This window comes from Rhinolophus ferrumequinum, chromosome 7 (genome assembly GCF_004115265.2).
Source record: "Rhinolophus ferrumequinum isolate MPI-CBG mRhiFer1 chromosome 7, mRhiFer1_v1.p, whole genome shotgun sequence".
Lineage (NCBI taxonomy): Eukaryota > Metazoa > Chordata > Mammalia > Chiroptera > Rhinolophidae > Rhinolophus > Rhinolophus ferrumequinum.
The window spans coordinates 76,842,688-76,856,190 of NC_046290.1; the positions used below are offsets into that span (position 1 = coordinate 76,842,688).

At 38.2% G+C, this 13,503-nt stretch overlaps 1 protein-coding gene across 2 annotated transcripts in view; it reads right to left on the reverse strand.

The window, feature by feature from the left end:
- MCC (MCC regulator of WNT signaling pathway) overlaps positions 1-12,974 on the reverse strand; it is a 383,535-nt gene extending 370,561 nt beyond the window's left edge. Inside the window, exon 1 of one of the 2 annotated variants that reach the window (XM_033110748.1) lies at positions 12,745-12,974. In XM_033110748.1, the coding sequence (XP_032966639.1) occupies positions 12,745-12,899 (155 nt within the window). In that variant the 5' untranslated portion in view covers positions 12,900-12,974. Of the gene's footprint in view, positions 1-12,732 lie in introns of both variants that reach the window. The other variant, XM_033110747.1, reaches the window with a different exon arrangement.
- Positions 12,975-13,503: the final 529 nt, after the last annotated feature.

Sequence of the window (13,503 nt, forward strand, 5' to 3'; positions counted from 1 at the left end):
GCGGGGCATACTGGAGGGTGGAGTATGAGAGATAATACTGGAGCGGAGGGTAGTCACTGTGCCAGATGGGCGAGGGCCCTCAATTAAATGCCCCTAGCAGGAGTCTGAACTTATCTGTAAGGAACAGGCAAGTGTTGAAGGATATGAAGAAGAGCTGCCTACTCCATTTTGGGTTATAGAAAGATGACGTCAGTGCTCACGTACAGTATCCTGGAAAGGACAAGCCTACAAGCTAGGACACTAGGACAGTAATTCTGGTTAGAGATGAAGGAACTCAGGAAAGCAACAAGGGGGTGGGGATGAACAGCATTGATTTCACCCTTGCTTATAATGAATATAAAACTGTCAACAGATTTTAAGAAGAGTAAATACTTTCCCAATAATATTCTCACAGTGATTTTCATCCTGTTTATTGTGAAATACACTCCGGTTAAGGCTCTACATAGTACATAAAATTGTCTATTGTTTAAAAGTTCAGCATGTACAAATTTGCCTAATAGGATTAACCTCTAATGTAGAATATTCTGCTAAGCTTGGTGTTTCTCAAAAAGGAGTTCTGAATGTTTGTAAATAAGTGAAAATTTCTAACATTTAAAGGAAATGTAGCCATATTTTTACAAAACATGCCCTCTTTCACCACTCCTATGTTCTTACTTCCTTCATCTGTACCACAAATTTGTACATGCTGAACTTTTAAATAACAGACAATAGGTGTCTTAACCAATGGTAATTGCCATAATGTTGAATAGATGCTCAATTAACACCAACATCAAGTCTAAGATGTGTTTTCAAGTATCTTCTACATCACTAATGTGAACGTTTAAAAAAAAACCCCAAAAACTCAAAGCTCACCTATAATTTTTCAAGCAATAGTTTTACGACTGAATATTCAACCTAGGACTACACTTGAATTCAGCTAACAACTGTCATATAAGACAAACACGTTAATGCTTATTGGCCAGTCTAGAAATTTGTTCCATTTCCATTTTCATGTTGTTAGGTAACAGGAATCCAAATGTCCAAATGTTTGAACAATGGTCCAGAGCATCCTTCTGCCTACTCAACCTTTTTTTCTCTCATCAATTAGTCATCAGTAATCAATGGCATGAATTTAGTAATTACTCATTTACATATTTAAACTGACATTTTGAAATGACAATGAGAAGCTGACAATTAACTGTTCTCTAAGGAAATGCCCTTTCTCTCCATATGGTTTCTATTCTGGGACTAACACTTAAAGAGATTTTCAATTTACTGAACAACAGAGAGTCTCTCCAGCTGAGACCCCCATGTAACTTCATTTAGAATGCAAATGCCTCACCTTCTGTACCAAGAATCTAAATGCCATTCCCATTTATGTTAGGAAGCCAGTTATAAAATGAAAATTCATCCCCACTATAGACCTTGGGTAAATTCTACAGTAAAGAACCTTAAGGCTTTGGAAGAAAATAAGTTTTCTTGTGTTAGCTTGGCAACATATATGGTGGAAAAGGTCCTTAAATAAGGGGCTCCGATTCGTCCTTTCCCTCAGAAGCTATATTTATTTTGGCTCCTTGTCTTAAAATAGAGATATTAATTCCTGTTGCAAGGATTACATGAGACAATGTATGGACTAACTGATTATAAACTAGAAAGGCTTCTATAAACATATGGAATTATTACTTTAGATGTTCACTAATATGCTCATTCAAAATACAAAGACTCTAAAATGGATTAAAGATGTGGGCTAGAGGAAAAAACAAAAATACCCTGAAAAATATAGTTATTAAAAATACATGTGAACAAACTGATCTACAGATTCAACACAATTTTTCAAAAATCTCGGCAGCCTGTTTTGAAGAAATTGACAAGCTTATCCTAAAATCTGTATGGGAACTCAAGGGACTGAGAATAGCCAAACAATTTTTTTTTTTTTAAAGAACTAAGTTGGAGGATTCATACTTCCTGATTTCAAAACTTACAACAAGGCAACAGTAATCAAGACAGTTTGGTACTGGAATAAAAATAGGTATACATATCAAAAAAATAATTGAAAGTCCAGAAATAAACTCTTACATTTTTGGTCAATTCATATTTGACAAAGATGTCAAGAAAATGAAAAAAGAATAGTCTTTCCAACAAAGTTTCTGGGACCACTGGATATCCACATGCAAAACAATGAATTCGAACCCTTTCTTCACACCATATACAAAAATTTAACTCAAAATGGATCAGAGATAGATATGTAAGAAAAAAACTATAAAACTCATAGAAGAAAACAGGAGTAAATCTTTGTGACCTTGGATTAGGCAAAGTCTTCTTGGATATGCCACCAAAACACAAGTAACAAAAGGTCACATAATGTATGATTCTATTTATACGAAATGTCCATAATAGGCAGATAGAAAGTAGATTAATGGCTGCCTAGGCCTGAGGAGGCCAAGAGAAAATGGGAGAGGACTGCTACAGTGTATAGGGTTTCATTGTGATGTAATGAAAATATTCTAAAACTGATTATGATGATGGTTGCACAACTCTATGAATATACTAAAAACCATTGAATTGTACACTTTCTTTTTAAAAATTTTTTTAATTGTACATGTTAAGTGGGCAAATTGTATGGTATGCAAGTTATATTTCAATAAAGTTGTTGAAAAAAGACTTGAAGAAATAAATAGGAACAGCAGCATCAAATAATGGTGAAGACCCTTATTTGAGAAGCAGAGATATGAACTGAAGTTCAGGTCTTACTACCGTTAACTGTGGAATCTTGAGCAAATAACAATATTTCTGAGCCAGTTTTTCTCATTTTTAATTTGTGTGTAACAATAATTCCTTTTTCAAAGGGGCTATTGTGAGTATTAACTAAGGTCATATATATAAAGTGCTTGACTAGCACAGAGCCTAGAACACTATAACTAAACAATAAAGCTAGTTATTAAAAGATATGTGGGCCTAGAATGTAGATAGTAGCTTAAAAGCAATAAGTTGGTTGAGGTATTGCTGTAAATGTTGTTATAAAATTATTTATACATAAACTTAATAAACTTAATAAACAGAGTGCCTACGAATAGGCTTACTTTGGGACACTCAGTAAAAACAGAAATCAGGAATCCATTTCAGATTATTATAGAATCTCAGAGACTGGATTTATCTTCCTACCTAAAACAATAAGAAAATCAGACAAGATATATGAAACACTGATTTCCAGACAGTACACATATTGGACAGCACAAGACCCCGAGTAAAAGGGAAAATATTGTAAGCTAGCAAAGCGAGCCTGCAATTACACCAACTTACTATCTGAAGGCAGTTTGTGGGCTGCAGAACAGGAGGAAGAGTCCAAACAGCACCCAGTGGTCTCACTAAGTTGAGGAGACAGAGAACAAAGTTCAGGGAAGTCAAGGTGGATATAATTTGTGGTGTAGAGGGAAGAAGAAGGAATGTCTCAGACAGAGAGCTCCAGAGATCTGTACAGGCTAAATTAGCCTTAGACTAAAGGCTTCTTTGATCCTTCCTAACAAAGCTTAAAGTCAAGCTTCCAAAAGATCCAGAGTAAAAGAATACAACAAAAGCCAACACCAAACAAAGTTAAAATGTTGGCACCCAATAAAAAATTACCAGGCATACAAAGAAGAAGAAACATGTCCCATACCAGGAGAAAAATCAATCAATAGAAACAGACCAGGAAATGACAGGCAGAGATAATGGAATAGCAGACAAGGAAGTTGAGACAGCTATTATACTATATGCCATATATTCAAATGGAACCTTTAGAAGTGAAAAATACAGTATCTGAAGTATGACTGAGATTAATATCAGCTTAGATACTGCAGAAGAAAAGATCAGTGAATTTGAAGATATAGCAATAGAAACTATCCAAAATGAAATACAGAGAGGAAAAAAAGATGGGGAAAAAATTAACAGAGCCTCTGTAAGGGGTGAGCAAATATCAAGCAATCTCATACTTGGGAATTGGAATCTCCAAGAGAAAGAAGAGAAAGAAGGTACAGAAAGGATGTTTAAAGAAATAATAGCTGAAATTTTTCTAAATTTTGTAAAAACTTTAAATCTACAGATTTAAGAATTTCAACAAACTCTAAGCAGAAGAAAGCATAGATGAGCATTTCATCACCCCACTTTATGGGTAAGGAAACTAAGACAGAGGCAGGGACTGGTATCAAATCACATAATTACTTAGTGGCAGAGCCTATAATGAACCCAACTTTCCTGACTCAGACCCAGTGCTCTTTCCACTATGCTGCAGATAAATAATAACATGATCTGACTTACTCTTTAATAAGTTGCCTGGCCGCTACATGCATAGTCTGTGTAAAAGGAGGATGAAGGTGGGAAGAGCAGAAATAGGAGACTATTATTTTAATAATCTCAGTGTGTGATGGGTGATAGTCTGGACTTGTGTGGTACTAGGGAAGGTGATGAGAAATAGTTAAATACAAGCTATATTTAAAGGCAGAATTGGTGGTTTTGCTGATGGATTGAATGGACTGTTGGAAAAGAGAATACAAGATGACTTTATTTTTTGACTTGAGACTCCAGAAAAGCAGTAGTGATTTACAGTAATGGGAAAGCTTGGGAAGGAAGAGTTGGGGAGGGGAGTCAGGAATTTTATTTTGTGTATGGTAAGTTTGAGGTACCTTCAGACATGCAAGGCTAGTTACTGCATCTACCTGTCTGAAATTCCAGGGGAAAGTTGCAGTTAGAGATGTGGAAAGGTCATAAACGTGGTAGACAAATGACTCAATTTGGGGAAGCTCTAGGCTAGATGATCCTTAAAGGTCCTAAGATATGAAGAATTTGTGATTCAGTAATGTGGTGCCATGTTATCAGGCTGAGCATCTCTTCCCAGTCTCACACAGAGCCCTTCCCAACATTATGGTTTCTCTTGCACTATTGCTTTACCAGGCTTATCCACTTTGTACCCTTTGCTTCTGTAGTATCTATCTTGCGTGGCTACTATGAGTGTTAAATAAGCTATGTAAAATACCCAGTGAGCACTCAATAAATGTTAATTCTATCTAAGCTTCAATATAGAATCCCATTCCTCAAAACGAATGCAATTCAATTGTACGTGAATGTTCATAGTGCCTCAATTCATAACAGCCTCAAACTAGAAACAAACCAAATGTCCATCCACAAAATGAATGGATAAAAAAATTATGGTACATCCATGATGGAATGTTAGTCAGGAATAAAAAGAAAGGAACTGCTGATATATGTAACAGTATGCATGGATCTCACAAGCTCAAAAAAAGCCAGACACAAAATAGTACATGAAGTATAATTCCATTTATATGAAATACTGAAAGACAAATCTAATCCATAGTGACAGAAAGCAGATCAGTAATTATAGGGGCTGGAATCAAAGGAGAGATTGACCAGGCAGGGGAACAGGAAATGTTTGGGTAATGAAAATAAATTTTGATTGTAGAGTTGGTTTTAGGGGTATATAAATGTATCAAAACTCATTGAAATATACACTTTAAATGGGGTCATTTTATTATATGTCAGTAATCAGGGAATACTGTATATCTGAGTTAGTTAGCTCTTCTGGGTGACTGGGTACAAAACTTGTCACATTCAGAATTCTCTCCCTCATATTAATTTTAATGTTTTTTCTTTTCCTCCTCCCTTAGGTTCAGTTTGTTTTTTCTGAGTGACATTACGATCTAATTGTAGCTTTGAGGCTTTCAGTATTACTCAGTTTCTTTGAAGTTTGGCTTTGGTTATCCTGTTCTTTGAATCTCATGAAAAGCTTTTAGAAATTGTGTTCCAGAATTATCACCTCTAAGAATAACCCTTATGTCATGAGAACGACTTGGCCATGAGACAAGGAATTTAGAGGTCATAGTCTTTTTATCCCATTTACCTTTTGTTTAAGTGGCTCCTCTAACCCTTTAAAAGCCAAAGACTCCTCTCTCTAGCCTCCTCAAGTGGATTTCTGCTACCACTGACCAGGGCAAAAATAATAGAGTATGTATGCTATGTAAACCTGTAGTTCTTTAGTTAAATATACTACAGTATTCTCCATTCAACCTGAAAATATTTTTTGTTGTAGTAATTGTTATTATTTAGAAAAGATTGAGTAAAATGTTTACAAAGCAATTCTAGGTCACACATTCACTAATAATTCCTGTCTTGACCCGTTCTTTAATAATACAGTATTTGGAACAATATATGTGTTTATTCTAGCACTAAATATCATATTTCAAAATTTCTGAGATGCACAGCTTAACATTGTGAAATCTGAATGTTTCTTACAATTCTGTTGGCTTAGTGATGACATAGATATCATTGCTTGTGTGGTGTGAATTAGGTTGTTATGCCTGGTAATATGACAAATAATTGCAACTCTCAATGCTTCCTTAAGATTACAAGTCCTGGTTATTGTCTGAGAACCGTCCATCAACACTTTCTGTAAGACTAGAAGTACCAACATCAATACGTGCAGAAAGGTGTCAGCGTCTTAGAAGAAAATCCTGCAAGTAGTGGAGCCTCCTTGAAAGAAACGCTGCATGCCTGAATATTCTGATGCCACAGAGACTGTAGTGAAACATGACATCAATACTTCGAATCAAAAATGATTTAGAAGAGTCGGAATTTAAATCTGAAGAAGTTTTAGGATTATTTTGAACAACGTAATTAGCTATTTTCCTTTTCTATATATGCACAATAGTGAAATATGATTTTAAAATCTATGACTAAAAAGATTAAAGAAGACCTTTCTTTTTTAATTTATTTTTTTAATTAAAGTTTATTGGGATGACAATTGTTAGTAAAGTTACATAGATTTCAGGTGTACAATTTTGTATTACATCATCTATAAACCATATTGTGTGTTCACCACCCAGAGGACCTTTCAATAAGAATAAAATAAGAAAATTTAATTGATGAGATGTGTCTTCTCATAGTTTGATTGATACGTAAAATAATGATGTCCCAATCTTTGGCATCTTAGATTTAATTCCAAAGCAAATAATTGGCAATAACCTAAATGACCAACAATAGCAGAATAATTAATTAATTAATTATATTAAATAATGGGATATTATAATTACAAATCACATTTTCCAATCTTTTTTTTTTGGTGACAGCTCTATTGAGATATATAATCCATTTATAATAAAATTCACCCATGTAAAGTGTACAATCCAACGGTTTTTAGTATATTCATAGAGTTGTGCAACTATCACTATAATTAATGTTGGAAGATTTTCCTCATCTCAAAAAGAAATCCTGCACTCTTTAGCTATCATCTTTCAACCTCTTCCCCCATTACCTCCAGCCTTATGCAACCACTAATGTACTTTTTATCTCTATAAGTTTGTATATTCTGGACATTTCATATAAATGAACTCATGTAATATCTCCAATTTTTTGACTGTCTTCTTTCACTTTGCATAATGCTTTCAAGGTTCATCCATGTTGTAGCATGTTTCAATACTCCATTCTTTTTTATGACTGCTAAATATTCCGTTGTGTGGATATAGCACATTTTGTTTATTCATTCATTAGTTGATAGACGTTTGGGTTGTTTGTACATCTTAACTATTAGAATAATGCTGCTATGAACATTCATGCACAAGTTTGGGTGAAAACATATGTTTTCAGTTCTCTTGTCCATATACTTAGGAGTAGAATGGCTGGATCATATGGTTAATTCTATGACTAAGTCTATAAGGAATTAGTAGGCATTTTCTAGAGTGGCTGCACCATTTCACATTTCTACCAGCAGTATATGAGGTTCTGATTTCTCCACATCCTTGTCAACACTTGCTATTTTCTGACTTTTTTATTATAGTCATCCTACAGGGTATAAAGTGCTGTCTTGTAGTTTTGATTTGCACTTCCCTAATGGCTAATATGTTAAACTCTTTTTAAGTGCTTATTGGCTTTGTAGATTTTCTTTGGAGAAAAATCTATTCAGATCCTTTGTCCATTTTTAAATTGGGTTATTCATCTTTTTTTTTAAATTGAGTTGTAAGGCTTCTTTATATATATAATTTAGATACAAATCCCTTATCAAATATATGATTTGCAAATATTTTTCTCCCATTCTTTGGGTTGTTTTTCACTTTTTTGATAGTGTCCTTTGAAGCACAAGTTTAAAAAAATTTGATGAAGCCCAATTTACCTATTTTTCTATTACATCCTCTGTTTTGGTGTCCATTATAAGAATCCATTGCCAAACCCAAGGTGACAAAGAGTTTGTCCCAGGTTTTCTTCTAAGAGTGTAATAGTTTTAGCTCTTACATTTAAGCCTTTGGTCCATTTTGAATTAATTTTTGTATATGAGGAATGTAAGGAATATATACGTTGTGTATATGAGGAACACATACATTTCTGTATGTGAGGAAAGTGTCCAACTTCATTCTTTTACATGTGGCTATCCAGTTGTCCCAGTACCATTTCTTGAAATGTCTTCTTTCCCCATTCCACCCTTGTCTTGGCACTTCTGTTGAAAATCAACTCACCATCACATGGGTTTGTTTTTAGACTCTCAGTTCTATTGCTCTGATCTATATGTCTATCCTTCTGCCGGTACTCCGCTGGCTTGATTACTGTTGCTTTGCAGTAAGTTTTGAAATAGGGAAGTATGAATCCTCCAACTTTGTTCTTCAAATGTTTTCAAGATTGTTTTGATTATTTTGGGTCCCTTAAATTTCCATATGAATTTTAGGATCAGATTGTCAATTTCTGCAAAAAATGACAGCTGGGATTCTAAGAAAGGTTATTTTGAGTCTATAGATCAATTTGGAGGAGTATTGTCATCAAAACAATATTAAATCTTCCTATCCATGAGCGTTGGATGTCTTTTCTTTTATCCAATCATTTTTAATATACCAGAAGAATGATAGGATGCAGGTGTATCACCAGGAAAACAAAAATGATATTTCTTGGTTATGGGATACTGGATGATTTTGAATTTATTTTTATACATTTCTGTATTTTCCAAATTTTCAATAAGAATATATTTTATATAACCAGAAAGCAGCTATTTTTAAAAGCAAATATTCTTTAGTAAAATATACTCATATTTAAAGTATTTCATAAACATGAAATATGCTTGACAATGAAAATACTTAAGAGATTTGTCAGTATACATGAACATTCCACTGTTTATTCTTCATCATTTATTCATCAGAATTTACTGATTGCACGTTATATGTAAATACTGCATGAGATCCTGACTGTACTGTTTTAACAAAACAGACATGATTCCTGCCCTCATGAAGGCTACATCGGGTGGGGAAATAGCAATAAATGGGCAAACAAAGTAGTAAATAGAAATGCAATTACAAGTTGTAAAGAGTGCTTTGGAAGAAAGCTATTGGTACAACAATGGAGAATAATGGTGGGGTACAGCAAATCCATCTTTGATATAGTGGTCAGGGAAGCTCCTCTAAGGCACCAACGTTTGAGCTGAGACTTGGTGACTAAATATAAATGTAAGCATTAGTTTTAGATATTTGCCAGAATGTTCAAGATAGTTTCTTAAACTTAAGGGTAAAAGCAGAAGCTTTAAAATACTATTTGTTAATTTTAACAAATAGAGTAACCCCACCATCTTCTATAACATCATAAATAGGGTCCAAAAATACAATACCGTAAAATGTGGAATCAAGTCACTGAACAGTTAATGAAATGCACAGAAGAGCCTGCTGTGGTCCCACTGTGCAGCCCAAATCCTGCCGTGTTCAAGCTGTGGTTTGGCTCCACCTGATGGTATTTGTCTGCTCCAGCTTAAGCATCCATGGGAGATGATTCTGGGTCCCTCTGACAGACTGGGAGTTTCTTGGCAGAAGCAGCTGTTCCGGAAATCTCCAGTTAGCTGATGCCCTTTTTGTCAGCCTGATGGGGAAGGTGGGCCAAGAGAATATTGAAGATTCAAAGCCCTACCTTTTACTTCCTTCTCCCTGAGATGGTGTACCCTGAAATTTCCCTTTTTGGACTCAGTCTATCTTTCACTTATCCTTTCTCCAAACCTAAGATCTCTAGCCCACTCCTGTTTGAGAATGAGGACTAAGCAAAGGACCAGAGCCAATATAGTTGAATGTGCATTATTTATTACAGTATATGTTTTGATTTTTACCTGCTTACCTAATATCCATTCCCTGCTTTTAGTGACAGAAGTCTGATTTTGTTTAGGAGGCAATGTGACGAACTGACTTACAAACTTCCTTGACTTCTATTGCAAATACACGTAGTAAGGTGATGTAGTTTGACCAATAAGATGTCAATTAAGGGATCGGGGAAAACTCTGCTTTCATGATATAGGCACCACTGATTTCAGCTTCCTGTTTCAAATCCTCCCTAGAACTTGGAGATGAGGCTGGAGATAAAGCAATCATTTTGAGACTACAAGATAACCCTGAAGATGAATGCTTTATGGGAAGAACAGTGATGCACAGAGATAGAAGGAAGCAGGGCATTGACGCCATTGTGGAACAGCTGTCCCAGCCTGATGGACCACCTTCAGATTTCTAGTTAAGAAAGCCAACCCTTTTTTGATTGTGGTTAGATTTCTATAATTCTATACAGCCAACTGAAATCCTCACAGATACAGCTGTGTACCATGAGCACCAAGTTAACATCTTTTGACGAATCTGAGGTTTCGGGGGGTTTCATGTAGAAAGTGCAACTCGCATGTTTAATAAAAGAGACAATTCATAGCATCCCACACCGTGTCACCCAGTGGTCAGTAAAGTTCATTAACGAGGGCTAGCCCAGAGGAGTGGCTTTGGAGACGGAGTCATTTAATGCCACTTATTTCCATTGACCCCATACCAAATAAAGATGCATTCCAGGTAAAACTGTGCTTTTTGTGTAAACGTACTTCTAGAGAAGTTCCTTGGTGCTCCCTTTCAATAAGATTGCCATCCCTGAAATCCTCGTATATGGAAATTTTGTAACAGTGTAACTTCCAGGGCAACTCTGCCTGCAGTTAAAGTTATGGCTTAGGGTTCATTACTGCATATACCTTTCAACTTTGAAACAGATATATTAAAATGATGTGGCTCAAGGAATGATACCGTTTTTTCCACTTTTGCCCCAGCAGGTAGGTGTCTACACACAATGCCTTACCCTCCAACACAAAGTCCTCAAATTATGCTCCGTAAGGATAGATGCAGCCATCATTCAAAATAATATAAGCATTTGTACAGAAAGTCTAGTTCAGATAAGGCAAGATATTACTGGGACAGATTAGAAGAAGGGAGGGAGAGAATTCTGCTAATTTTCTATGTACACTCTTGCTCATGTGAATTACATTCTTTTTGCATCCTAACGTGAAGAGTATAGATTTTTATTATTGAAAATGAGATAATGGCCTTTCGAATAGGAAAACCACCACAACAAATCTAAACTATATGATGACATTTTTAATCCCAGAACCAAAATAGGAAAAGACTTCCAGATAAAAATCTATGTGGTCAACTAGAGTTATATATATTTTTTCATTTCAGAACAGAATTACTTCATAACATTTTCTGATATCTTTCTAATGTTTCCCAATGACACTTTAGAAAAGTAATAAAATTCAGCTAAGAAGTCTCATAATAGAGTCAAAAGTCCCAAATAAATTATTATTTTTCTAATGGTCAAATTTTTACATGCCAAATTACCTATTTCAGAGAGGTTTTTAAAAAAGGTCTTTTTTGGGGAGGCGTTCCCCACTCTTTTTTCCCCTCTAAGTAGGCAAGGACAATCATCGGGAGACAGCCAGGAATTTTCAGAGATCTTTCGCATCACCAAGACAAAGGTGTAATACACAAAAATGTAATATACAGGTGTAATATACAACTCAGGCGGTCTACTTCCTTGAAGGCAATTCACATTTCGGCGCACAAGGTCTTCAGCGACCTATGCCAACCTTTCATAGAAGCACATGGTAAAAGATTGCGATTGCCTTCTTCACCATCAGTGTCTGCTAAGTGATGAAAATTTGGGCAGACGTAATTATTTCGCCAAGCCCTGCGGCTGGAAGCCGAAACACCGCCCCTGGAGGGGATCTGGAAGCAAACACAGAGGCGCGGGGAGACCCCTCTGGAGGCTCACCTGGTTAAGCGCGCCGAGCCGGGGAGGGAGTAGGGTCTACATGCCAGACTCGCCTCTAAACCCCCAGTTTGCTCCGGAGTGCTTCGTTCCCCTCAGGCCAATAGGTTTAAATCAGTACTGGTAGCAAACCACACCTCTTCTTTGGATTACTAAGTTTGGAATGCAAGGGACTCTGTGGCACGTGAAAGTTCTTCACAGCTTGTTTTCCTGTTCAACTCTGTCACTGCGAGAGTGAGAGAGCATCGCTAACCTGGTCCGACTCCGGGGCTGCGCACCGAGCAGCCGGACAGATCGCTGCCCGGTGCCACGGTATCTTGACACCCAGGAGCCCGGGGCTGCAGGGCAGCCCCTCCTACCTGGGACAAGCGGCCAGAACCCGTTGCCCCACAGGCAGGAGCGCTCCGAGACCCAGGGGGAAGACTCGCATCTTAACTAGATATCCCCCAACGCCCAGACAAAGACAGCGCTGGGAAAAGTTGGACCAACTGGCACCTTCAGAAGGCGAGCACAGCAGCCCCTCGGTCTCAGGGACCGAGCCCGCGATGCGCTCTCAGAGTCGCAGCCAACTTTCCCCGGGAGCTTCTGAGCAACTTGCTGGAAGTTGGGGCGAGAGGGCAGAGGAGGGGTCAAGGGCAGCGCGGAGAGGCTGGTCTCGCCCCAGCCGGTTTCGCGTACCTCCCTGAGTACCTGCTAATGTATCCGTCCCCGTCGCCGTCGCACGTCTGGAAGAGGCGCCGCATCCGCTCCTCCTCGCCGGTGCTGGACGTGTCGCTGCTGCTGCTACCGCCGCGGCCGCCGCTGCTGCCGCCGCTGGCGCTCCCGTTCGCCGCGGCCGCCATCATGCGCTGGCTGCCTGCTCGGCAGGAGGAGGACGCGCGGCGGCAGGAGGAATCCGTGAGCCTCAAGAGCTGCTCGCAGCCGCGAACCTGCCTGACAACGGAGCATGCCCAGTGGCCGCCGGGGCGCTCCGGGCGACGGATTCCACCTCTCCGGGTTTTGTCGGGACTGGGAAGATGGGCGCGCTGCAATCGCAGGAGTAGGCACCTTAGCGGAGAGGGAGGAGGGGAAGGTGGCTCGTGGAGTCAAGGAGCCAAGAGGGCACGGGGACGCGAGCGGTGGCAGAATCCACAGGAGGCGCGCGGGAAAGGTGTCAGCTCCGTGCACCCGGCCACGACCGGGGCCCTGACACTTGGGGACGCTTCAGGCAGAGCGCGGGGGTGCTCCCCGCAGAACTCTTCAGACTGCTCAGAGTCGTGGATTCCTTATTCAGGAAAAACATAAACACTCCCGTTTTGCAAGCTCAACGCGGTGCCCCTGCTCCCACTTTGCGATCTGGGCTTGGTTCTGCACCCATAGTCCCAAATGAGACTTGGAATGACTGGTCTTTTTATAAGTTTTATTATTATGGTTATTATTATTATTATTTTTATTTTACACCTGTCAAGG